The sequence below is a fragment of the Oncorhynchus mykiss genome, chromosome 20 (genome assembly GCF_057628025.1).
Source record: "Oncorhynchus mykiss isolate SJ-2025 chromosome 20, ASM5762802v1, whole genome shotgun sequence".
Lineage (NCBI taxonomy): Eukaryota > Metazoa > Chordata > Actinopteri > Salmoniformes > Salmonidae > Oncorhynchus > Oncorhynchus mykiss.
In genome coordinates, this window is record NC_143041.1 from 23,798,478 (window position 1) to 23,825,839 (window position 27,362).

Consider the following 27,362-nt stretch of genomic DNA (forward strand, 5'->3'; position numbering starts at 1 on the left):
AGTTAATTACCATTACTTGTTCAGTGGTCACAGAACAGTTTAGCTATTGTAAAAGAGTCATTGTACAGAGGGATCAGGATGTTGCAATTGAACTAGGTGGTTGCCCACCATTCACTACTTAAGGTGTTAATGCTGGGATGGAACAAAGTCCTGCACTCCAAGGTCAGAGTTGGAGATCCACACTGTATGCTCTCTCCAAATAAACATTGTCTGGAAAGCATGAAGAATAACAATATGACCACGTCTAAGTATATGTGGTCAGGGGGCAGCATGTAGCAGCCTAGTGGTTAGAGCGTTGGGCCAGTAACCGAAAGGTTGCTAGTTTGAATCCCCGAGCTGACAAGGTAAAAATCTGCCATTCTGACCCTGAACAAGGCAGTTAACCCACTGTTTCTAAGCCATCACTGTAAATAAGAATTTGTTCTTAACTGACTTGCCTCGTTAAATAAAATAAAGTGGCTGAACTCTTTTAGGCACCAAAACAAACAAGACCCACACAATCAAGTAACCAACAATTCATTTAATAATTCATCTTTGTGGTCTCTAGAAGGGGTTTGAAAGGTATAAAATGGTCTTAAAATAATCGACCCAAATGTATTTTCCTCCTCTCAGTCCAGTCATGTGTAGTACGCACAAGTCTACGGATTCTTTTCTCAGTCGTCCAGTAGATGTCCCATTTTTCCACGTACATAATTTATCTGCTCATGGAACATCCCTGTGAAAATGACTTGCCGGCAGGCGTTCAGAGTCCAAAATGTGATGCGACAACAAACACAAAGCTCCCTCTCAGTGTATTCAAAGATCTGATCCATGAAGAGGCCAGAGGTTTTTATGGTTGTGTCTTACTCACGTTCACAAGCATTTCCTTTCTCAGTCATACAAAACTTTTACTGCCTGATCTGGAACAACTTTAATTTGTTACTAACAGGGGAGTGCATTCGTGATACCTGAAAACAATGACAAATAACATAAAAAACAGTGAATATATTTATTATCATTATAGAAGATAATTAATGTTAACAATAATAATAATTACAAAGGCAATTTCACTAGACTACTGGTCCTGCTCATAATGTCGAGTCAGAAATGTGAATGGGAAAGTTTCAGTTTTAGACATTGTCCACCTTGGCCGCATAGTTCATAACATCATTCTTTTAAATACAAGAGCTGGAACAGAGGTTCATAGAGCACAGAGGAGTGGTGAAGTTGAGGGTAGCGGGGTCATTTTTTGTGAGGAGCGGAGAACCGAAGTACAGAAGCCTATGGTTCTTTATCGATTTAGAATCTTTAGAAGTTTCATCGGTAATCTACAGTCTTTTCACAATAAAAGAGGACACAAAAAAAATAAAACCATAGAAATATACTACTAGAGCCAGGACGATACCAGTGTCACGATACTCGTTAGTATCGTGGCAAGAAAACAAAACACGAAGCGGATTAAACTTTAGACAAATAGCCCTAAATGTTGGAAACAAACATTGTTGTTATCCAGAGTAAAAAAATTATCTCCAAGCTATAGCACACAATATTTTACACATGGCAGGTTTTTAACAGACCAAAGAGTTGTCTGCTGTGTGTTTTAATTTTTGCCATGGAAAAATATTTTGCCCCTTGGTATCGTCCCAGCACTATGTACTACCATAATTCTTCAGCTCTCATCCAGAAAACAGCCCAACATGTTTGATTTATGCAAAGGGATTTATAGATCTCATTACTTAGAATGAGAGGATGAACCATTCACATGTACAAAATATGCACATCTCTCTAGGAGTTCATCTTACCCAACCTGAAAAAGCCTGCTTCAAACCTGATCATATTCAATTGGAAAAGCCTCCGCCTCTTCATACAGCTATCATTTTATAGATTTCTCAAATGGAAAAAAAACAACCTTAAAATAACACACCAGGATGCACATAAACCATGTACCTTAAAATTGCACTGATAGAACCATTGTGGATAAATGTACTGAGTCACCCTGACAAATCTCCGTATCCCTTCCCTTCACCGCCTTCGACCCAATCAACCAGCAACACCATTTGGGGGAGCTGAGACCGTGATTGGTCTAGAGCCTGAGTAAGCTGTGTGTGTTGTAGTTCCTAAAAGGTGTTCCATCTTACAGGAAACAGTGAGAGCAGCACAGTAATCCTGACATTTCCCTACTACTCCTACGGTGTGTTCCTGTACTATCTGGACTCGCCTTCTTTGTGAGAGCTGTACAGTGCCAAGTCCCCCGGCCCACCCAGTCTACGAGTCGGGGTGGAAGACCTGCTTGTCACAGATGGAATGAGTGGAGGGGGGGCGCCTACGGACAGTGCCCCCACCAGGCCAGCAGGGGTCTTGGCAAGGATGCCATTGGGCACGTGGTGAGTGTGGAGAGGCCCCAGGCGGGAGTAGAGGCTGGGGTGGTGGGGCGAAGAGTTGGAGGCTCCAGGCTGATGGAGATGTGAGTGGGAGAGCATCCCGGCGTGCAGCTGCTCCAGGTGGGCTGCGTGAGAACCCGGTGGGTGGTGGGAGCCCGAGAGGTGCGGGTGAGCGTGCATCCCGAAGTAGCGTGCCCTTTCAAAGTCTTCCCTTAGGATCTGGGCGCGCTGCTGCTCATCCATGAGGCCGCCACCTGGGGGCCCCAGCTGAGGAGGGCGGTCAAAGTGGTGGGCCATCAGGCCAAACTCCTGGCGGACCGAGGAGGTAGAGGTAGGAGGGTGGTGGTGAGGGTTGTTGGCAGCCACAGCTGCTGCCAAGGCTGCCGCCCTCTCGGCCTCCAGGAAGCGCTGGGCGTGCTGGGCCTGGAGCAGCCGGGCCAGGTGGGGGTCAGAGCGCAGCGCCAGGTGGGGGTCCGAACGCAGGGCCATGGCCTCTCGGCGTTGCTGCTGCTGCTGTTGGGCAGCCAGCTCCCTCCATGGGTCCCATTGGAAGCTGTGGGGGTGCTGGCCGTGCCCCTGGGGTGGGCCATGGGGGTGGGTGGAGAACCTCTCCCCCCCTGGACCCACTACTATCCCCCCACCCCCTTGTGTGCTCCCCAGATAGGCCTCAATGGCAGCCTGCGCTCGAGAGCGCTCCAGGAGGGAGAGATGATGATGAGGGTTGTGCGGGGTCGGAGGAGGTAGGGGCACTCCGGACGTGGAAGTCAGAGAGAGAGAAGAGGGGGTGGCGGAGCGGTGGTGAGGGCGGCTGTTGGGCCTGTCGTAGTTGGGGGGCAGAGGCGGCGGCAAGGAGATTGGCACGAGCTCTGGTTCCTCCTTCCTTTCCTCCTTGACCTTGACTGGGGGAGGCTTGGGCACCGGGGTGTTGGTTCGGTCAGGCTTCTTACCCTGGGACAGAGAGGTGACCGTGGCTGAGGAACAGGATGAGGCAGGGGGGCCTCCCTCTCTCTGTGATGAGTGAGAGGGTTCGCTGTGTAGGCTGTGCAGCGCTGCGGGCTGCTGACGGGGGTACAGATCCAAGGGGGAGGGGGCGCCGAGTCCAGAGGGCGGTGGAGTCGTCAGCACAGAGGAAGAGGAGGAGCGAGGTCTGTCTCTGTCTGTTGCAGCTGCTGAGGATGAAGGGCCTAGAGGAGGTGGCCTGGAGGAGACCGAGAGGAGCAGCCTTTTGTCTCCATCTCTGCGTGTCAGATCCTCAGTGAGACTGCTGGGGCCTCCCAGAGGGCCCCCGTGCCCGTTGATGTGGGAGACAGGGGTGCTGCCGCGGTGCTGCTGGAGAGTGAGGGCCGGGGCCACTGGAGACATCCGCACAGGTTGACGACCATATAGCATATTGTCTCTGAAAAGAAAATAGAGGATGGTTGGGGAGAGGTATGCAAATTCAGCATTCAAATCAATTCCAGTATTGAAATTGTTAAGAGTAATGAACAGAACAGAATCAGACAGAAAAATATTATAGAAAGATAAGTCAAGAGTGCAAACAGCAAATTTAGGAACTAAGTCGATAAACTAGAGTCGAGGCTGTTGTGTCTCACCTGTCTTTCTCATCTTTGATGTGAATAATGTCCTTCCCTGTGTCACGCTCGTCCCTCTTCTCAGCCCCCTTGGCCCAACTGGGGCCAGCCAAGGGGGGAGGCCCACCGTGCAGTCGGTTCCATGGGTCATGAGGGTTGGGTAAGCCCCCGACGGCAGGAGGCTCCTTGTGGCCAAACACAGAGCTGTTAGCTGGAGACAGAATAAAGTTAGTCATTTTAGTGGAGAGTAAGGACAAAGGAGTAAAGACAAACTATGCATCTTTTTTGAGGAAGAGAAATGGTGACTCACCCAGCGTAGGGCTGCCAAGTCCCCCAAAGGCACCAGAGCCCAGGGCTCCGAGAGGGGTGAACGGAGGTGAGCGGCCGTACGGATCTGCAACACAAGTATATAAACATCTGGACTGATGCGCGGACACAAGCCTTACAGCATAAGACCTCTGGCAATATTCACTACTAGTGTTCAGACCCACTGGGGCCTATTAGAGTCACATGCTGAAGAGTTAGTACGCTTTAAATGTAATATCTTGGCTAATAAGGTGTTTTAGTGACCTGTGAGTAGGCAAATCAGTTCCTTGAGTGGGTGAATCAAAACGAGAAGTGTTTACTGAGGGTGCAAGTGGTACAGATGCGCCCTTTGAAACAGTTGTTTACCCAAGAGCGCAGTTGGAGTGAGGAAAGAGGTGGAGCGTTGATGGGGGGGACAAAATTAGACTAAAAATGATAAATAATTGACTAACTATTTGCAATGTCAAGGAATCTTTCCTCTGTGCCTGAGGTTTTGAAAAAGCCCATAGTTTTATCCTTATGGTGAATACAATTGCAGCATGTTTTCTTCAAACATATCTTGCTACACAAAACAAGCACCCACCAGTGGCTGTAAAGAGGCTGGCAGGTCGGTTAAGGTCGTGGGCAGAGGGGAGGCCACCACCACCAAGGGGCCCTAGTGTACCCAGGCCCCCGGAGCCCGGAAGACGAGCCAACATCTCGTTACGGAAGTCCAGCTTGTGCGGATCAGCCTGCATCAGCTGAGAGAGGACAGTGGTCAGTCAATGCAATGACCATAGCTTTTTCAATAAACATGGACAACTTGACCAGTATCTATTATTTTTGGGGGATGAGTTGATCACATCCGATAATGTTTGAGATGCTTCAGTGGTCAAATTAAAATGAGAAATACTTTCTACTTATTTGATAAAAATCACAATTGATCAGGATCAGATTGAATTGTAGTAAAAAAATTAATAAAAAAAAAAAGTCCCACCTTCACTTTCTTCTGATGTCTCAGAATCATCCACGCCACACGTACATGCATAGCACACCACTTCCCTGGTTTCTGTGTAGACAAAAACACATTATTGACTCGGTGACCCTGTTTTGCTTGCAGTAAGACTCAAGGCCTTTGCACACAGAGTCAGATGCGATGGTGTTAATGTCTGCCATATGAAATGTTCATCTGGCACGGCATCAACATGAGAATTGTGTGTGTGTATATGTGTGTGGGGGGGGGGTACAATTTAGTAAGGCAAGCGTCAGTAATTACCAATATATTATGGGTCAGTTTATTTTTCCTGGACGAATAAAACCTTTTTTTATATATTTTTTTACTTCTGATTCTGAGATGAGTAATGATGGAAAGTTGCAGGGAGTTTCACAGTAGGTGTGCCAAAAGTTGGAAGAAATCAGACACGGTGTGCAAGGGCATTTAGTCAAATATTTTTAAAATGTAGCAGTCATGACCAAAAGTGAATAAGAAAAAAAGCTGTACAGTATCATAATACTTTCAAAAATGAAGTATTCAAGTGATGATGAAGCATCTGGCTTTGCTTACATTACTGACTTTCAACGATGTCCCAAATGGATCAGTTAGCTAAACAAAAGAAAGAATAGTAAACCATGTTTGTTAAGATTCTCCACTCTTTTTACTATTTGTTATTCACACTGTCCTGCACTGACTACTAGGCCCAAGTCTTTGCACATAATGCCTTTAGAGGCATGTGCATTGTCCATCGATCCCAGCTCAATCCTAGACTACAAGCTTCAGTTGTAACCATAGGCATCATATATTCCAAAATGGCCATTTTATACTGTGCATCTTACCCTGGGGTCTTTGGGCTGCAGGTGGTGAGGTACAACCCCCAGTCGAGCTGTCATCTCAGGACTTGTTCCCTGGGGGACAAGGGGCTGCATCAAAACACAGCAAACAGTTTGTCATCCAGACACGACATGACATATCATCCACTGACTTATGTAGCTAAAGCACCACTCACCTTAGGCTGGAAGGCTCCTTGCAGAGAGCTGAAGGGCCCATTGGGAGGAAGCACGGGCTGGATGCCTGGCACTGGGGGAGGAGGGTACTGTGGGAAGAACTAAATCAGCCACACACACACACACAAGCAGAGGCTGGTTAAAACTACACTCCCCAGACCCCATTCTGCCTAAGTCCTACCACATTAATCTCAACAACCACCACAGCAACGTATAACCAAACCAATTCTGGAGCATGTAAACGTAAACTCACAGTGTTTCTGTAGAGTCCCTCCATCTTGCCATATTTGTCAAACTAAAACACAAAAAGCCAATTCATGACAAATTCACAACACTGGCATTTCAAAGCAGAAGCTGCTCTGTGAAACCCAATTTGACAGGGTAGAATGTAATCACTTACCAGGTGCTGAGGCGGTGGTGCGGAGGGAGTGGGGTGCAGGAAGGGGGTGAAGTGTTGGTGCGTATGTGTGTGCTGGTGCTGGTGGTTGTGCTGGTGGAACTGGAAGGCCAGGGGCTGAATTCCGGGCTGGGCCTGGGAGGAGCGGCCTGAGGAGCCCGAGCTGGGGCTGGCCCCCGATGGACCACCGGGAGTAGAGAGGCCTGGCCCGCCACCGTTGAGCTCAGCCCCAGGTACGCTGCGGCGGCCCTCGCGATCCTGCGAGGCCAGGAAGTGAGAGTTCAGGCCCTGGCGCAGCAGGTCCTGGCGCAGCAGGTCCTGGTCTGCAGTAGTGGGACAGATGGAGAGGAATAGAGAATATATTTTAAATAGGTGGATATGGAGCCCAAATAACTAATTTTACAACACTGACAGTAGGCTGTCCAAGAACCCAAATTAAGCCAGTAGTAGACCTGATCGGTAAATAAAAAACGCACAGATTTGCAATTATGGCTGAACATCTGACTAAGGCTGTGAAAAAAGGTGAATAGCAATACACATTGGTGCCAAATGTACAGTACCTGCTCCTGAGTGGGAAGTGAGGAGAGGAGGTGGAGGAGGAAGCCCAGGGGAGGGGGTGAACATGGCACCAGAGCCAGCACGTGAAGGGGGGCGCAGAGATGCTAATGACCCTGGACCTCTAATTAGGGACATCGACATACTGGAAGAGGGAGTTGGGGGTCGTATAGACAACGAGGAAGAAGCAGCAGAAGAGGATGGGGGCTTGACTGATGTACCGTTCCTAAGGAGAGAGAAAAGTTTATTAGAAAATATAAATTTTCTTAAGTCAGCAGTCTTGATTTTAAATGTTTTCCTTTATTTAACCAGGCAAGTCAAAAAGAGTTGTCAGTTGTTTTATAAAAGTTGAAGAAGTAGTATTGGTACTGCAGTAGTAATGCTGACTATTAGGCAGATCTGGCAGTGACTGACCTGTTGTTGATGCCCATGCTGTAGATGGATGGGTGTCGTCCGGGGAAGGTGAGGAAGGACTTGTGTTTGGAGTGCGGCGGGCTGGGGTTGTGGTGGGCGTTGTGGCGAAGGCCATCGCTGCTGCCGTTGAGCTGTCCGGGCCGTGCGACCATGGCCGGGGAGAGGGACGGCAGGCAGGAGAAGGAGGGTGAGGTAGACAGGGGCTCAGGGTAAGGCGGCTCCAGACTCCTCTCCTGGCTGCGCTCCAGGCCAGAGACACGCGGGGTGACCGCCAGCCGGGAGAGGCCACAGCGGCCTGGCAGCGGAAGTGTAGGGCAGCCTTTGCCCATAGAGGCCATGCTCACAGGGATAGGTTCCAAAACTACAGGGTGAGAAAGAACTGCACTTAAACAAAAACATGAAAAAAGAAAGGACACCACATATTATGAAATAAGTGCATACTGGGATAAAAAAAAGAAACACCAAATGACGAGAGCATATTTATAAAGCAAAGGCATACAGATAGGGAAGAAGAGAACTGCATTTTACCTTTCCTTGTGCTGACAATGAATATTGGCCCCATGTCACTGTCGGAGGCCTAGGGGATGAGATGAGGAAAACAAATAAATCTAAACCCAATAATAAGCAGGAAAAACACTGCTCTTCCAACAATCATAATTGTATTCCGTTTGATGCAAACAGTACCCACCTTATCTGCTGACTCGCTCTCTGTGTCACACTAAAATAACATAAAAAGCAACATTTAGGTGTGCCACAACATTCATAAACTACAATTATAGGAGGCAGCTGTGGTCATCTTATGTATTGTAATTGATAGAAGTATAAAGAAACTTACGATGTAGCCAGTCTCCAAGAAGAGGATGCCCCCACCCTAAAACAATTATAACAGTTAATATGTAAGATTGATGGTATTCACCTTCAACACACAGTGCCTTGCAAAAGTATTGGAGGCCGCATTTATTGTAGCTGGGGACTTTTATTAAAGGAAATCCGAGGAAAATGCAACCGAAACTAATCAATGCATCTCCTATGCTACATGTGGAACACGGACCATGGATCATTGCTACTCTCCCAATCAGAATCTATGCTTTAAGATTGTTCACATGGACTGGGAAATGTTCCTGGTGGACTCTGAGAACAGTATCAACGTATACACTCACTTTGTGACTAGGTTCGTCAGGAAGTGCATAGAGGATGTTGTTCCCACTGATGATTAGAACTTATCCAAACCCAAAAAAACATTTGCGCAAAACTGAACGCGCGAACCACCGCATTTAACCATGGCAAGGTGATTGGGAACATGGACGTGTACAAACAGACCAGTTACGACCTCCGTAAAGCAATCGGAGGCAAAACGACAGTACAGGGACGAAGTGGAGTCACAATTCAACATCTCAGACATGAGACTACAGCCAATCACAAATTATAAAGGGAAAGTCGTGCCTTGCTCCAGGATTTACTAAAGACCTTCGCCTGTTTCGAACAAAACATTGCGCCGCCGACACGGGCTCCAGGCGATCACGAGGACTGTGTAATCTTGTTCTTCGTGGCCAACGTGAGTAAGTCATTTAAGCGTGTTAACCCTCACAAGGCTGCCAGCCAAGACGGCATCCCAAGTCGCGTTCTCAGAGCATGTGCAGACCAGCTGGCCGGAGTGTTTACGGACATACTCAATCTCTCCATATCCCAGTCTGTTGTCCCACACTTGCTTCAAGATGTCCACCCTTGCTTTCCTGGGTACAGGAACAAAGGTAATTTAACTAAATTACTATTGCCCCAAAGAACAAACTTCTGTCATCATGAAGTGCTTTGAGAGGCTAGTTAAGGACCATATCACCTCCAACTTGACATTCTAGACCCACTACAATTCACATATCGCCCCAACAGATCCACAGACAACACCAGTGCACTGCCCTATCCCACCTGGACAAGATAAATACCTATGTAAGAATGCTGTTCATTGACTACAGCTGACTTAAATACCAGTGCCCTCCAAGCTCATCACTAAGCGCAGGGCCCTGGGTCTGTACCCCTCCCTGTGCAACTGGGTCTTGGAAGCTTCAATCTCCAGGCCATCGACTGTTAAGCAGTCACCCCACTAGCCAGCCTCCACCCAGTACCCTTCCCTGAACCTTAGAGACTGCTTCCCTATGTACATAGTAGGGATGCACAATATGAAAAATAATATGAAAAATAAATGTGGTTTACATATCGGAATCGAAAGATATTCGCTAAAAATGCCAACATCGGTATCGGCCCGATGTCTAGTTTAACGCTTTTTTTGTAATAATGACAATTGCAACAATACTGAATGAACACTTATTTAACACTTTATAATACATCAAAATCAATTTAGCCTCAAATAAATAATGAAACATGTTCAATTTGGTTTAAATAATGCAAAAACAAAGTGTTGGAGAAGTAAAAGTACAATATGTGCCATGTAAGAAAGCTAACGTTTAAGTTCCTTGCTCAGAACATGAGAACATATGCAAGCTGGTGGTTCCTTTTAACATGAGTCTTCAATATTCCCAGGTAAGAAGTTTTAGGTTGTAGTTATTATAGGAATATTTCTCTCTATACCATTTGTATTTCATTAACCTTTGACTATTGGATGTTCTTATAGGCACTATAGTATTACCAGTGTAACAGTATAGCTTCAGTCCCTCTCCTTGCTCTTGGGCTCGAACCAGGAACACAATGACAACAGCCACCCTCGAAGCAGCGTAACCCATGCAGAGCAAGGGGAATAACCACTCCAAGTCTCAGAGCGAGTGACGTTTGAAACGCTATTAGCGCGCACCCCGCTAACTAGCTAGCCATTTCACATCGGTTACACAAGCCTAATCTCGGGAGTTGATAGGCTTGAAGTCATAAACAGCGCAATGCTTGACGCACAACGAAGAGCTGCTGGCAAAACGCACAAAAATACTGTTTGAATGAATGCTTACGAGCCTGCTGCTGCCTACCAACGCTCAGTCAGACTGCTCTATCAAATCATAGACTTAGTTATAATGTAATAACACACAGAAATACAAGCCTAAGGTCATTAATATGGTCAAATCCAGACACTATCTCGAAAACAAGACGTTTATTATTTCAGTGAAATACGGAACCGTTCTGTATTTTATGTAAGGGGTGGCATCCATTAGTCTAAATATTCCTGTTACATTGCACAACCTTCAATGTTATGTCATAATTATGTCAAATTCTGGCAAATTAGGCAGCCCAAACTGTTGCATATACACTGACTCTGCGTGCAATGAACGCAAGAGAAGTGACAATTTCACCTGGTTAATATTGCCTGCTAACCTGGATTTCTTTTAGCTAAATATGTAGGTTGAAAAATATATACTTCTATGTATTGATTTTAAGAAAGGCATTGATGTTCTTGGTTAGGTACACATTGGAGCAACGATACGCACCGCATCGATTATATGCAACGCAGGACACGCTAGATAAACTAGTAATATCATCAACCATGTGTAGTTAACTTCTTCGATATAGGGGGCGCTCTTAATTTTTGGATGAAAAACGTTCCCGTTTTAAACAAGATATTTTGTCACAAAAAGATGCTCGACTATGCATATAATTGACAGCTTTGGAAAGAAAACGCTCTGACGTTTCCAAAACTGCAAAGATATTGTCTGTGAATGCCACAGAACTGATGTTACAGGCGAAACCCAGATACAAATCCAATCAGGAAGTGCCGCATTTTTTTAAACCGCCTCATTCCAATGACTCCTTATATGGCTGTGAATGAGCTAGGAGTCAGCTTACGTTTTCCACGTTTTCCCCAAGGTGTCTACAGCATTGTGACGTATTTGTAGGCATATCATTGGAAGATTGACCATAAGAGACTACATCTACCAGGTGGCCGCTTGGTGTCCTCCGTTGCAATTATTGCGTAATCTCCAGCTGCAGTATTTTTCCGTTTGCTTCTGATGAGAAGCCAACTGCCACCACTGATAGATTATCGAATAAATATGTGAAAAACACCTTGAGGATTGATTCTAAACAACGTTTGCCATGTTTCTGTCGATATTATGGAGCTAATTTGGAAAAAAGTTTGGCGTTGTACGTGACTGCATTTTCCGGTCTTTTTCTTAGCCAAACGTGATGAACAAAACGGAGCTATTTCGTCTACACAAATAATATTTTGGGAAAAAATGAACATTTGCTATCTAACTAAGAGTCTCGTCATTGAAAACATCCGAAGTTCTTCAAAGGTAAATTATTTTATTTGAATGCTTTTCTTGTTTTTGTGAAAATGTTGCCTGCTGAATGCTAGGCTTAATGGTATGCTAGGCTATCAATACTCTTACACAAATGCTTGTGTAGCTTTGGTTGAAAAGCATATTTTGAAAATCTGAGATGACAGTGTTGTTAACAAAAGGCTAAGCTTGTGTTGGAATATACTTATTTCATTTGCGATTTTCATGAATAGGAAACGTTGCGTTATGTAATGAGCTTGAGACTATGATTACGCTCCCGGATACGGGATTGCTCGTCGCTAGAGGTTAACTAGTGATTATGATTGATTGATTGTTTTTTATAAGATAAGTTTAATGCTAGCTAGCAACTTACCTTGGCTTACTGCATACGCGTAACAGGCAGTCTCCTCATGGAGTGCAATGAGAGGCAGGTGGTTAGAGCGTTGGAATAGTTAACTAAGGTTGCAAGATTGAATCCCCCGAGCTGACAAGGTGAAAATCTGTCGTTCTGCCCCTGAATGAGGCAGTTAACCCACCGTTCCTAGGGCGCCATTGAAAATAAGAATGTGTTCTTAACTGACTTGCCTAATTAAAAAAATATTAAATAAAAAAAAGGTGTAAAAATGGCCAAACCGGTTTCCAAAAATACCAATTTCCGATTATGAAAACTTGAAATCGTCCCTAATTAATCGGCTATTCCGATTAAACGGTCGACCTCTATTACATTGCAATCCACGAGGAGACTGCGTGGCAGGATGATCACCTGTTACGCGACTGCAGCATCAAAAGGACCTGTGGCTGCAAGGAGCCAAGGTAAGTTACTAGCAAGTATTAAACTTATCTTAGAAAAAACAATCACATGGTTGATGATATTACTAAGTTAACTAGCTTGTCCTGCATTGCATTGCATTGCATTGCATTCCCATAGCAACGATTAAAACATTCCCTAACCAGAAACCGTGGATTGATGGCAGCATTCGCGTGAAACTGAAAGCGCGAACCACTGCTTTTAATCAGGGCAAGGTGTCTGGTAACATGACCGAATACAAACAGTGCAGCTATTCCCTCCGCAAGGCTATCAAACAAGCTAAGCGTCAGTACAGAGACAAAGTAGAATCTCAATTCAACGGCTCAGACACAAGAGGCATGTGGCAGGGTCTACAGTCAATCACGGACTACAGGAAGAAATCCAGCCCAGTCACGGACCAGGATGTCCTGCTCCCAGGCAGACTAAATAACTTTTTTGCCCGCTTTGAGGACAATACAGTGCCACTGACACGGCCTGCAACAAAAACATGCGGTCTCTCCTTCACTGCAGCCGAGGTGAGTAAGACATTTAAACGTGTTAACCCTCGCAGGGCTGCAGGCCCAGACGGCATCCCCAGCCGCGCCCTCAGAGCATGCGCAGACCAGCTGGCCGGTGTGTTTACGGACATATTCAATCAATCCCTATACCAGTCTGCTGTTCCCACATGCTTCAAGAGGGCCACCATTGTTCCTGTTCCCAAGAAAGCTAAGGTAACTGAGCTAAACGACTACCGCCCCGTAGCACTCACTTCCGTCATCATGAAGTGCTTTGAGAGACGAGTCAAGGACCATACCACCCTACCTGACACCCTAGACCCACTCCAATTTGCTTACCGCCCAAATAGGTCCACAGACGATGCAATCTCAACCACACTGCACACTGCCCTAACCCATCTGGACAAGAGGAATACCTATGTGAGAATGCTGTTCATCGACTACAGCTCGGCATTCAACACCATAGTACCCTCCAAGCTCGTCATCAAGCTCGAGACCCTGGGTCTCGACCACGCCCTGTGCAACTGGGTACTGGACTTCCTGACGGGCCGCCCCCAGGTGGTGAGGGTAGGCAACAACATCTCCTCCCCGCTGATCCTCAACACTGGGGCCCCACAAGGGTGCATTCTGAGCCCTCTCCTGTACTCCCTGTTCACCCACGACTGCGTGGCCACGCACGCCTCCAACTCAATCATCAAGTTTGCGGACGACACAACAGTGGTAGGCTTGATTACCAACAACGACGAGACGGCCTACAGGGAGGAGGTGAGGGCCCTCGGAGTGTGGTGTCAGGAAAATAACCTCACACTCAACGTCAACAAAACTAAGGAGATGATTGTGGACTTCAGGAAACAGCAGAGGGAACACCCCCCTATCCACATCGATGGAACAGTAGTGGAGAGGGTAGCAAGTTTTAAGTTCCTCGGCATACACATCACAGACAAACTGAATTGGTCCACTCACACAGACAGCATTGTGAAGAAGGCGCAGCAGCGCCTCTTCAACCTCAGGAGGCTGAAGAAATTTGGCTTGTCACCAAAAGCACTCACAAACTTCTACAGATGCACAATCGAGAGCATCCTGTCGGGCTGTATCACCGCCTGGTACGGCAACTGCTCCGCCCTCAACCGTAAGGCTCTCCAGAGGGTAGTGAGGTCTGCACAACGCATCACCGGGGGCAAACTACCTGCCCTCCAGGACACCTATACCACCCGATGTCACAGGAAGGCCATAAAGATCATCAAGGACATCAACCACCCGAGCCACTGCCTGTTCACCCTGCTATCATCCAGAAGGCGAGGTCAGTACAGGTGCATCAAAGCTGGGACCGAGAGACTGAAAAACAGCTTCTATCTCAAGGCCATCAGACTGTTAAACAGCCACCACTAACATTGAGTGGCTGCTGCCAACACACTGACACTGACTCAACTCCAGCCACTTTAATAATGGGAATTGATGGGAAATTATGTAAATATATCACTAGCCACTTTAAACAATGCTACCTTATATAATGTTACTTACCCTACATTATTCATCTCATATGCATACGTATATACTGTACTCTATATCATCGACTGTATCCTTATGTAATACATGTATCACTAGCCACTTTAACTATGCCACTTTGTTTACATACTCATCTCATATGTGTATACTGTACTCGATACCATCTACTGTATCTTGCCTATGCTGCTCTGTACCATCACTCATTCATATATCCTTATGTACATATTCTTTATCCCCTTACACTGTGTACAAGACAGTAGTTTTGGAATTGTTAGTTAGATTACTTGTTATTACTGCATTGTCGGAACTAGAAGCACAAGCATTTCGCTACACTCGCATTAACATCTGCTAACCATGTGTATGTGACAAATAAAATTTGATTTGATATAATAAATGTTCATTTATCATCAAATCACAGCCTACTTCAACTTTGCCAAATGGGTGATGATTTAACAAAAGCGGATTTGTGAAAAAAAGCACCATCGTTGCACAAATGTAGCTAACCATAAACAATGCCTTCCTTAAAATCAATACACAAAAGTATATATATTTTTTAAACCTGCATATTTAGTTAAGAAATGCATGTTAGCAGGCAATATTCACTAGAGAAAGTCACTTCTCTTACGTTCAGTGCAAGCAGAGTCGGGTATATGCAGCAGTTTGGGCAGCCTGGCTCGTTGAGAACAACTTCTTCCTAACAAAGACCGTAATTAATTTGCCACCCGTTCGATAAAATACGGAAAAGTTCGGTATTTCACTGAAAAAATAAACGTTTAGTTATCTGGATTTTACCATATAAATTACCAAAAGGCTCATATTTCTGTGTGTATTATATTATAATTAAGTATATGGTTTGATATTTGATAGAGCAGTCTGACTGGGCAGTGGTAGGCGGCAGCAGGCTTGTAAGCATTCATTCACACAGCACTTTACTGCATTTGCCAGCAGCTCTTAATGCTTAAAGCACAGTGATGTTTATGACTTCAAGCCTATCAACTCCCGACATTAGGCTGGCAATACTAAAGTGCCTATATGAACATCTAATAGTCAAAGGTATATGAAATACAAATAGCATAGAGAGAAATAGTCAACGCGTCATCATGCCTATATTAACTACAACCTAAAACTTCTTACCTGGGAATATTGAAGACTCATGTTAAAAGGAACCACCAGATTTCATATGTTCTCATGTTCTGAGCAAGGAACTTAAACGTTAGCTTTTATTACATGGCACATATGTCACTTTTACTTTCGCCTCCAACACTGTTTTTGCATTATTTAAACCAAATTGAACATGTTTAATTAATTATGAGACCAAATTGATTTTATTTCTGTATTATATTAAGTTAAAATAAAAGTGTTAATTCAGTATTGTTGGTATTGTCATTATTACATGTAAAAATTGTCTAATTAATCAGTATCTGCTTTTTTGGTATTCCAATAATCGGTATCTGTGTTGAAAAATCATAAAAATCAGTCGACCTCTACTCAATACCCAAGATATTTTTTCCCAACGTCTTCCTCAGAGTTAGACTCCAAAACATGCATGCAGTAGTGTTTTTCCTCAGGAATAGTGTTCCATACACATAGGTTGACAATACATGTTGTTCAATTCACAGTTGTTTCAGAGTCCCGCAATAAGAGCTACGATGCTAATGTTCTCTGGGTGTCACTGAGTAGACTGATACCCCATGTCATTGATCCACAATCCATAGGTAAGGCTGTACAGTGAAAGCCATACAGTGAGCCATTCTACAGCATAATACATCTAGTGTGATTACAGATGTCAAATTAACAAATTATTGTCTTTTGTTGATTTTATATAACACTCCAACCTCGTTTAGCATGATCTATTCAATGATGGCGCAATTCTACTATTTGTTTTCATTTGCATCACTGTCAATGACATACTTTTTTAATTTTGAAGGCTAACCGCAAAGTCCACTATTGTGGCTAATCCTTATTGTGGCTAGCTTCAGATGGGTCTGACCACCATTAATCAAATAAGAACTGTCTTAAACTGGGTTATTTTAGATGACACCTAGCTATATAGTTTGCTAGTTAACTAACTATAGCTACTGAAACAGATTGTCGTTTTGCTATGTTTTTGGGGAAGAACATTGTTTGCATCCATGAGCTAGCTAGCTTTTTTATGACCAAGCACTGTAGGTGCGCGAGACAACTTTACCAGTATCATAGCATACATATCGATGGCTCATTGTGACATATGAAATACGAGTGATAGTGTAATAACTACGTAAAAAAATGTATGAACGCGTTAAATTATTATGTGACGTGAAATCATATTCAGGTCCTGATTGGTCGACAAACTTATTTGACACGTCAAATAGTGTTATTTGACGTGCATCTTTTTTGACATGCAAAGACCCAAACATCGTTCCATAGAAATCCTGGTTGAGAATGAAATGACTGAACAAATAAACAATGAAACAGCACAGCAAGTAAGTGATATAAATAGGTTTTGATTATATTTTACTTTTAAATGGGGGCCTAGGTAAATGCCAACAAAATAACTTTTTGATGTGTGATCTTTATTTAACTAGGCAAGTCCGTTAATAAGAACAAATTCTTATTGACAATGACTGCCTACTCCAGACAAACACGGGCGAGGCTGGGCCAATTGTGCGCCGACCTATGGGACTCCAAATCACGTCCAGATGTGATACAGCCTTGATTCGAACCAAGGACTGTAGTGGTGCCTCTTGCACTGAGATGTGTGTTTTAACTACACTGCTCAAAAAAATAAAGGGAACACTTAAACAACACAATGTAACTCCAAGTCAATCACACTTCTGTTAAATCAAACTGTCCACTTAGGAAGCAACACTGTTTGACAATACATTTCACATGCTGTTGTGCAAATGGAATAGACAACAGGTGGAAATTATAGGCAATTAGCAAGACACCCCCAATAAAGGAGTGGTTCTGCAGGTGGTGACCACAGACCACTTCTCAGTTCCTATGCTTCCTGGCTGATGTTTTGGTCACTTTTGAATGCTGGCTGTTCTTTCACTCTAGTGGTAGCATGAGACGGAGTTTACAACCCACACAAGTGGCTCAGGTAGTGCAGCTCATCCAGGATGACACATCAATGCGAGCTGTGGCAAGAAGGTTTGCTGTGTCTGTCAGCGTAGTGTCCAGAGCATGGAGGCGCTACCAGGAGACAGGCCAGTACATCAGGAGACGTGGAGGAGGCCGTAGGAGGGCAACAACCCAGCAGCAAGACCGCTACCTCCACCTTTATGCAAGGAGGAGCAGGAGGAGCACTGCCAGAGCCCTGCAAAATGACCTCCAGCAGGCCACAAATGTACATGTGTCTGCTCAAACGGTCAGAAACAGACTCCATGAGGGTGGTATGAGGGCCCGATGTCCACAGGTGGGGGTTGTGCTTACAGCCTAACACCGTGCAGGACGTTTGGCAAATTCGCCACTGGCGCCCTGTGCTCTTCACAGATGAAAGCAGGTTCACACTGAGCACATGTGACAGACGTGACAGTCTGGAGACGCCGTGGAGAACGTTCTGCTGCCTGCAACATCCTCCAGCATGACCGGTTTGGCGGTGGGTCAGTCATGGTGTGGGGTGGCATTTCTTTGGGGGGCCGCACAGCCCTCCATGTGCTCGCCAGAGGTAGCCTGACTGCCATTAGGTACCGAGATGAGATCCTCAGACCCCTTGTGAGACCATATGCTGGTGCGGTTGCCCCTGGGTTCCTCCTAATGCAAGACAATGCTAGACCTCATGTGGCTGGAGTGTGTCAGCAGTTCCTGCAAGAGGAAGGCATTGATGCTATGGACTGGCCCACCCGTTCCCCAGACCTGAATCCAATTGAGCGCATCTGGGATATCATGTCTCGCTCCATTGCACCACAGACTGTCCAGGAGTTGGCGGATGCTTTAGTCCAGGTCTGGGAGGAGATCCCTCAGGAGACCATCAGCCACCTCATCAGGAGCATGCCCAGACGTTGTAGGGAGGTCATACAGGCACGTGGAGGCCACACACACTACACTATTTGATTTCCATTGATAATTTGTGTGATTGTTGTCAGCACATTCAACTATGTAAAGAAAAAAGTATTTAATAAGAATATTTCATTCATTCAGATCTAGGATGTGTTATTTTAGTGTTGATTTTTTTGAGCAGTGTATTTAACTGTACTAGAATGCTTAAAAGGCACCTCAAATTTTAAATATCGTTATCGTTTTTTTGGGGAAGGAAAATATTGGTTATCGGTCAAAAAAGTCAAGGCCTCCCGGGTGGCACAGTGGCTCGGGAGAGACGAAGGTTGAAAGTCATGCTTATTCCGATACACAACCCAACCAAGCCGCACTGCTTCTTAACACAGCGCGCATCCAACCCGGAAGCCAGCCGCACCAATGTGTCGGAGGAAACACTGTGCCACCAGAGACTCTGGGTTCGCGCCCAGGCTCTGTCGTAACCGGCTGCGACCGGGAGGTCCGTGGGGCGACGCACAATTGGCCTAGCGTCGTCCGGGTTAGGGAGGGCTTGGCCGGTAGGGATATCCTTGTCTCATCGCGCACCAGCAACTCCTGCGGCGGGCCGGACGCTGTGTGCGCTAACCAAGGTTGCCAGGTGCACGGTGTTTCCTCCGACACATTGGTGCGGCTGGCTTCCGGGTTGGATGTGTTAAGAAGTAGTGCGGCTTGGTTGGGTTGTGTATCGGAGGTCGCATGACTTTCAACCTTCTTCTCTCCCGAGCCCGTACGGGAGTTGTAGCGATGAGACAAGATAGTAGCTACTTAACAATTGGATACCACGAAATTCAAACAAAACAAAAAAAAGTAATATCAGTGCATCACTAATTTCAGTACGAAAATAGTTGACAACACCATTGAATTTCCAAATTCACTTGCTGTGTAGGCTAAAGGTCACTAGGTTGGGATGCACACCACATGAAAATCTGGTTTCAAAGAGCAGTACTCTAGATATAGCTTACCCAGCAACATGGTATTTAGCAACTTGAAATGATCCTCATGTCTGTCTGACCTCGAGTTAATAAATCACCATCGATTCATCACAAGCTCAGCCATCAGGGTGATAAAAAGATGTCACTAGTAAGTTTTACTCTTCAACAACAAGTGTGTGTAGCCAGCTAATGCTCTCACTAGGCCTCTAGGCCATTACAAGTTGATGACTTCAGTCTGAATATTTGAGCTCGGCCAGCTAGTTCCCACAAACAAGACCAACAGGATCCAGACCAGACATGCAAATGCTGCCTTTAAATAAGCTACTTTCAAACCCAAATGTGACATGACAACTACATATAACACCTGTGTATCTCATGCGGTGCACCTTTACCTCAATCTTTCTCTTCTTCCAACAGCTGCGGGAGAAGCTAGGTGGGGCCCCTTCCTCGGGCTCTGAGAGGGGCCTTTTACCATTCTCCTCCGGGCCCCTCTTCCTCTTGCTCCCCCTTCCCATGAGCATGGCGGCACGCTGGGTAGGCTTCATGGAGCAGTCCATCTGGAGAGAAGATGCATCCCAGTGTTAACTTGTTGAGTGTAGGGGGCAGTATTTTGACGTTTGGACGAAAAACGTACCCAAATGAAACTGCCTATTTCTCAGGCCCAGAATCTAGAATATGCATATACTTGTCAGATTAGGATAGAAAGCACTCAAGTTTCCAAAACTGTCAAAATATTGTCTCGGAGTATAACAGAACTGATATTGCAGGCGAAAACCTGAGGAAAATCCAACTAGGAAGTGCTGTTTTTCCTGAAAGCTCTGTTCCATTGCACGCATTCTCTCCATTTAAAGGGATATCAACCAGATTCCTTTTCCTATGGCTTCCACATGGTGTGAACAGTGTTTAGACCGTTTCAGGCTTTTATTCAGAAAAATTAGCACGTCAGTGGATGGCTGAGTGCCAGCAGCGTTTTGCATGCGCCAACAGAGTGGAGCAGACATTTTCTCTCTCTGTCCTATTGAAGAAACTATCGTCCGGTTGAAACATTATTGATCATATATTGTAAAAACAACCTGAGGATTGATTATAAAAATGTTTGACATGTTTCTACGAACACTAGTTGGAATTTTCATCTGCCCCGTCGTGACTGCTCGAGCCTGTGGATTTCTGAACATAACGCGCCAACCAAATGGAGGTATTTTGGATATAAAAATCATCTTTATGGAACAAAAGGAACATTTGTTGTGTAACTGGGTGTCTGGTGAGTGCAAACATCCGAAGATCAAAGGTAAGCGATTCATTTTATTGCTTTTCTGACTTTCGTGACCAATCTACTTGGCTGCTAGCTGTTTGTAATGTTTTGTCTGCTGAGAGAGATGTCCTTACATAAACGCTTGGCATGCTTTCGCCGAAAAGCTTTTTTGAAATCTGACACGCCAGGTGGATTAACAACAAGCTAAGCTGTATTTTGCTATATTGCACTTGTGATTTCATGAAAATATAATATTTTTAGTCATTTAATTTGAATTTGGCGCTCTGCAATTCAGCGGATGTTGACGAAAATGATCCCGCTAACGGGATGGGTGCGCCAATAAGTTAAACAAGCAGTACAAAACAATTAGGTTCACTGAAACAATGACAATTTGTTGATTGGCTCCCCATTATTTCCCACACAGGTTTTCGCTGCCCATGTTCTGCCTTGACAACCACCAAGGATATTCCTACCACTGAAATTGACCAAAAAAACAAACAAATGAGGAAGCCTTGACTGAGAAATGTTTCGGGGGAAATGAATAGCAGTCAGTGATGCCTGAACTGGTAAGGGAACCTACAGATGACTCAGATTGGTCAATAAGTTCCTGTTACAATGACATTGCATGTTTTAGAAACTACACTTTGAAGGATCTGTCGACATATGGGTCAGTGCATGGATACTGGATTGGTGCCATTGAACGCCTCAGAGCATGCCATATCACATTCTAATCCTGAAATTCTGCATTGTGTGGCGTTTCAAGTCAACAAGAATTGTTGGTCTAATGACGAGCAGATTAATAAACATAGCCTATTTGTAATCGACAAATAATTAAGGTTGTTAAGAAACGCATCATAGAATATCATTGCATCTGATTTCTTTCATTGTGGTTGTTGATCCGATTGCTTCACCTAAGTGTACAAGGTGTAAATGAACTATGAATTTTTGGAAACTCGATCTACAACTGATTCACACCTGGAGGTGTGAGGAGACTACCAAAATAGTTCCAAGGTGGGACTTGTCCTTTTAAGCCTCTACAGTCTAAGCCCTGTCTAAGCTACAGTGCAATCGGAAAGTATTCAGACCCCTTGACTTTTTGCACATTTTGTTACGTTACAGCCTTAGTCTAAAATGGATTTCCCGCAATCTACTCACAATACCCCATAACGACAAAGCAAAAACAGGTGGAGACATATTTGCAAATGTATTAAAAATGTGAATAACACAAGTATTCAGACCCTTTACTCAGTACTTGGTTGAAGCACCTTTGGCAGCGATTACAGCCTCGAATCTTCTTGGGTATGTCGCTACAAGCTTGGCACACCTGTATCTGGGAGTTTCTCCTGTTCTTCTCTGCAGATCCTCTCAAGCTCTGTTAAAGTCCAAGCTCACGCTTCACTGTAGGGATGGTATTGGCCAGGTGATGAGCGGTAGCTGGCTGAATGCCTGGCATTCAGGCCGAAGAGTTTAATCTTGGTTTCATCAGACAAGAGAATCAGGTTTCTCATGGTCTGAGAGTCTTTAGCTGCCTTTTGGCAAATTCCAAACGGGCTGTCATGTGCATTTTACTGAGGAGTGGCTTCCATCTGGCCACTCTACCATAAAGGGCTGATTGGTAGAGTGCTGCAGAGATGGTTGTCCTTCTGGAAGGTTCTCCCATCTCCACAGAAGAACTCTGTCAGAGTGACCATCAGGTTCTTTGTCACCTCCCTGAGGAAGGCCTTTCTCCCCCGATTGCTCAGTTTGGCTGGGCGGCCAGCTCTAGGAAGAGTCTTGGTGGTTCAAGTATGATCAATGGAAACAGGATGCAATTTCGAGTCTTATAGCAAAAGGGTCTGAATACTTATGTAAATAAAAACATTTTACACATTTGCAAAAATGTTTTTAAAAAACAGTTTTTACTTTGTCATTATGGTATTGTTTGTAGATGGATGAAAAAAAAATCATACATTTTAGAATAAGGATGTAACGTAGCAACGTGTGAAAAAAAGTAAATGGATCTGAATGCACTATATATGGAATTATTTTAAGGTCATAACAAGGATCATTTAGCTATGATAATTTGAATTTAGCCTTACCATTGCAAGCTATGACATGACGTGGAAAAGTACATTTGAATGTGGCAAGAGAAAAGATAATTCACCCTTATTAAACTTGCCAGATCATTTGCACAAGGGGGTATGGTATATGGCCAATATACCACGGTTAAAGGCTGTTCTTAAGCATGATGCAATGCTGAGTGCCTGGATACAGCCCTTAGGAGTGGTATATTCGCCATATACTGCAAACCCCAGGGGTGCCTTATTGCTATTCTAAACTGGTTACCAATGTAATTACAACAGTAAAAAGTCATGTTTTGTCATGCACGTTGTATATGGTCTGATATACCACAGCTTTCAGCCAATCAGCATTCAGTGCTCGAACCACCCAGGTATTTTTACTGCTCTAATTACGTTGTAAACAGTTTATAAATAGCAATAAGGCACCTTAGCCGTGGTATATTGGCCTTATACCACACCCGCTCGTGCCTTATTGGTTAAATAAGTCTCCTTTGTGCATGTGCATAACTATAGATATCTCCGACAGGAGAGTTTGAGTTTTGAAAGTTGGACAGAGGATCTCGAAATCTCTGAGCAAGAAAAACTTGGATGAACATTAAAAAAAATGAATGTTAGGCTAATTTCTGGCAATTGTGCTGTTATTATGTACCAAATGTTAAGATTACAAGAAGCAATTGGATGAACTGCTATTAGCCCATACAAACACATTGAATAACAGATTCACTACATGGACAAACAGATCTTTTTTTTTTTTATTCTAAAATGAAGTTTGTTCTGAAGTGTGTCTTATATCTGAGAGATAAGATCAGGAAAGTATTTTAAAAGATTTGACCCCTTATTTTTGGCAGTAAACAATCTCCATATATACTTCCATTCGTTTTTTTTAACTGGTAAGGGGACCTTCAGATGAGTCTTGTGAGTGTCCTAGAGCAAAACAACCAACATGTAGGTTGCCAGTAGCCCAAACTGTTCGGAAGCTACAGACAGAAGTTGGCAGATCGGCTGTACCGACTTCAGATGAGTCCCAACTTGCTTGAACGCCATCGGATTTGTGAGTCACATCTTTCCATAGAGGGATCATGATAGGTTTTCGTGACAACGATTTTCAGGATGTCTCATGGCCTGACAACACACTCTACTTCTGCCAACCTTCACCACAGATGCGGAAGTGTAACATCGGCAGATGCGGTTGATTGAGAATGCTTCCAATGCAAAAAAAAACATATCTTTAACTTAAACTGAATTTTAATTGTAGTTTTTATTATGCTAATTAGATGTATGCAGGGCCACAGGAATCGACTCTAGGGGGTTTAAAGTAGAGATTGAGGGAGGACAATTCACATCTGTGGAGACCATTGACAAATGTTATTTAGATACAGTTGAAGTCCATCCTATCTGAGTATTGTTGTAGGGTAGGATTGTGCTCACATAAGGAAATACACAGACTTACCTCCAGGGCCTCAAAGCTGTTGAAGCTGGCAATTGAGAAGCCATCGATGATGTCCTCCTCACAGTACACCGACTTGCGCTTCCTCCGACGAGGAGGCCTGTGTCTGGGGCCGGCAAACCCGGGTCGACATTCTCTACCTCCAGGAACGAGTACAGATCCTGGCCCGCAAAGCTCCTTTTCCGAGCCCGAGGAGGGCGATGTGGCCCGCTGCTCAGCAAGGTCTACTCTTCTCCTGCGCCGCTCTCTGTCTCGTTGAGAACGGGAGCGTCGGCTCTGTCTGAACCCACTGCTTTGACTCGGACCTTCCATGTCAAAACAAACAGCACCAGTCCCAGTCTGACCTAAGGCACTTTTAAAAATCCGTCCCAGTCGAAGGCACTTTCCTTAGCCAAAAGTTAAACACCACCACAAAGGCCCACACCGGAGCCCCTGTTTAAAATGGCGTTAAAAGTAACGTTAGTCTATTTAACTAGTGTCTTTTGCGGACAGAATGGCATCTGTGCCTTTCTCTCGGCTAAATTTGACTGTCATGTCAATTCACGAAGATTAAATCTTTATTTCCAGAATTGGTGGTATTAGCTAGTGTGCTCAGCAGAAGTATATCCAAGTTAAGCTGTCAATACATGGCTAATTCGCAGTCTCAAAGAAGGCTAGCTGGCAAACCAACAACCAAATATGCGTATGTAAATAAAAAGGACTAACGCTAGTTAGCTGTCCAACTTAACTTGCTTGTTGTTATTCACTAAAAACGCCTATTTTATACGAATGTTACATTTACTGAGGTATTGCTACAATGTAAATACACCCCATCTCGTTTTAATTACAATTTCGGCACGAGCTGACAAATTAGCTAACCTAGTTAACTAGCCAAATCGCACATTAGCCAATGATAACTAGCTAACGAACGATAACATTAGCTACCTGCCACGGCCAAATCACCAGAGCAAGATCATTTGTTGCCAATTTAAAGCATCTATATAGCTAGCTCATTTAGTGCATCCACAAGTATTCCAAGCATTTTAGTTAAACAGTTTGATTAACTGTTTCTGTAGCCAACTTTAGCCATACATAAGAATTATGTTCACTTGGTAGTTGCTACCTAGCTAACGTTAAATGTATTCAAGTGCTTTATTATGCTAGTATTAGCTAGCTAGTTAAATAATTGTCTAGCCAGTTTATTGCAAACGCAATGTAGCTAATTATCACGGAGTAGACAACGTTATAGTAAATAAAAACATTATTTAAAATACCTTCCAAAGTATTGATTAGCACAAAATCCACAACTAGCTGTTACCCTGGAGCTGACAGTAAAAGCGAACATTTTCTCCAGCCTGACGATGGGCCCAATACGAATGGTTGAATTATCAAAGAAAGACGTAGCTAGCTAGCCGTAGTTGGGTAGCGAGCTAATGTAGATACCTAGCTAATCCAAACTGTACCTTTTTTTATACACTAAATCTGACGTTATATTGTGACTGTTTAGTCACCCACTATTCGTGTGTTATCGATGTCTCTCCCTACACTCATTTGTTTTTGCTCCAGAACCATTAAAAACTAAATTATTCAAGGCCCTACTGAAGCCGCGGTCTTGAGTTCCATCAAGGAGGGTATCGACCAAGCCCCTGGCAGGATAACTCCTTCAGCGGCCCACAGTGTAATCCACTTGTGTCCGGGGAAGTTGAATTATTTGCCGATATTTCCGGTTAAACCAAATATCGTAACCAGTCTTCAAGTACAAACAAAATAGAACGATTCTCTAACGACCTTTCATTTGGAAACAAATATGAAATGTAAAGATCTGTGAGACAACCCTTGTCAATGTGCATTGTGCGCCTCAGCGAGTCCTCGCCTATCAGGGTCAGGGTTGCCAGGTCAAGCTAAAATCTCTAGACCAATGACCACTTAAAACCTACACAAAAGGCCTGGAAACTAGCCTTTAAAAAAATTCACAGTAAGAGAGTGGTTGCCATATTTATACAATTTGTTTTCTCCGATAATGTTATCGAGCCAATTAAGAAGGAATATCATAGTAACTTGTAGAAGCAAAATTCGAGTTTCCTCAAAATAATAATTATTGCAAGCTATGACATGAAGTTAAACAATCATTTGAATCTGTGGCAAGATAAAATATAATTCTCCCTAATTGAACTTGTCAGATCATTTGCAGACGGGGTAAATAAATCCCCTTTGCGCATGTCCATAACTACAGATAAATCCGACAGGAGAGTTTGAGTTTTGAAAGTTGGACAGAGGATCTCGAAATCTCTGAGCAAGAAAAACTTTAATGAACATAAAAAACGAATGTAATGCTATTTTCTGGCAATTGTGCTGTTATTATGTGCCAACTGTTAAGACTACAAATGGCCCATTTGCGAGATTGATTTATCATTTCAATGGACATTGGCTTCAGACACAAATCTGGGTTTATGATTGTAATTCAATTTTGCTATGGTTTGCTTAGAGACAGGTAGCCAATAGCCCCTGATAGGCCTAGATCTAATTTCAGATGGTCTACAGTAGCCCAGACAAGATGTAGACAAGATGTGAACTGAACGATTTAGCAGTTTCCTTAGTTCAAATTAACAGACTAATTTATTCAACATGAATAGCAAGGCGATTAAGAGGTAAGAAGTGTTTGTGTTTCCCAATAGCCTGCTGGTATAGGCTGAGGATGGAGTCATAATTTCAATCACTGAATTCAATATTAATAACATGTATATAAACTGAATATGCTTGTCAACAACAGCCAGTGTTTATTTTTTTTTACATTTGTTTTACCTGTAGCCTAATCTGACACCCCATTACCTTCAATCTAATTGCGTTCTAACAACTGATCGGCAATTGCGATAGAGCATTTCCAATATAATTAACTAAAGATGTCCATTAATAATTGCATAATAACGCAAGCCTACAACAATATTAAACTGAAGTTAAAGGCTCTTAATTAAATTGGTTTGCCAGCTCCACATAGGCTACACAAGTGGCATAAATTGATGTGCAATGACTCCAGTGATATCGTAATTTAAACATATTTATTGTATCAAATGGT

At 44.0% G+C, this 27,362-nt stretch overlaps 1 protein-coding gene across 8 annotated transcripts; it reads right to left on the reverse strand.

Moving 5' to 3' along the window:
• Nucleotides 1-505: 505 nt before the first annotated feature.
• LOC110499139 (autism susceptibility gene 2 protein homolog) lies at nucleotides 506-26,508 on the reverse strand. 8 transcript variants are annotated; one of them, XM_021576071.3, is made up of 17 exons: nucleotides 24,314-26,508; nucleotides 19,944-20,108; nucleotides 8,419-8,454; nucleotides 8,272-8,301; nucleotides 8,112-8,160; nucleotides 7,584-7,944; nucleotides 7,175-7,395; nucleotides 6,618-6,937; nucleotides 6,471-6,512; nucleotides 6,220-6,318; nucleotides 6,050-6,118; nucleotides 5,781-5,819; nucleotides 5,214-5,285; nucleotides 4,821-4,977; nucleotides 4,242-4,325; nucleotides 3,953-4,142; nucleotides 506-3,756 (listed from the first exon to the last, which is right to left on the reverse strand). In XM_021576071.3, the coding sequence occupies exons 1-17, from the start codon at nucleotides 24,620-24,622 to the stop codon at nucleotides 2,184-2,186; spliced, it is 3,816 nt and encodes a 1,271-aa protein (XP_021431746.2). In that variant the 5' UTR covers nucleotides 24,623-26,508; the 3' UTR covers nucleotides 506-2,183. The 8 variants fall into 8 exon arrangements, with proteins under 8 accessions (XP_021431746.2, XP_021431743.2, XP_090068769.1 ...); XM_021576068.3 differs by having other exon boundaries at nucleotides 6,050-6,133; XM_090212643.1 differs by having other exon boundaries at nucleotides 7,584-7,962.
• Nucleotides 26,509-27,362: the final 854 nt, after the last annotated feature.

Excerpts from the sequence above, each read along its gene's own strand:
- LOC110499139 (XM_090212642.1), bottom strand. The coding sequence starts at position 24,622 with ATGGAAGGTCCGAGTCAAAGCAGTGGGTTCAGACAGAGCCGACGCTCC. Across the intron at positions 5,820-6,049 it reads TGCAGCCCAAAGACCCCAGG|CTAACTGATCCATTTGGGAC; the intron begins GTAAGATGCACA and ends TCTTTTGTTTAG. Across the intron at positions 5,286-5,780 it reads CATCGTTGAAAGTCAGTAAT|AAACCAGGGAAGTGGTGTGC; the intron begins GTAAGCAAAGCC and ends TTGTCTACACAG.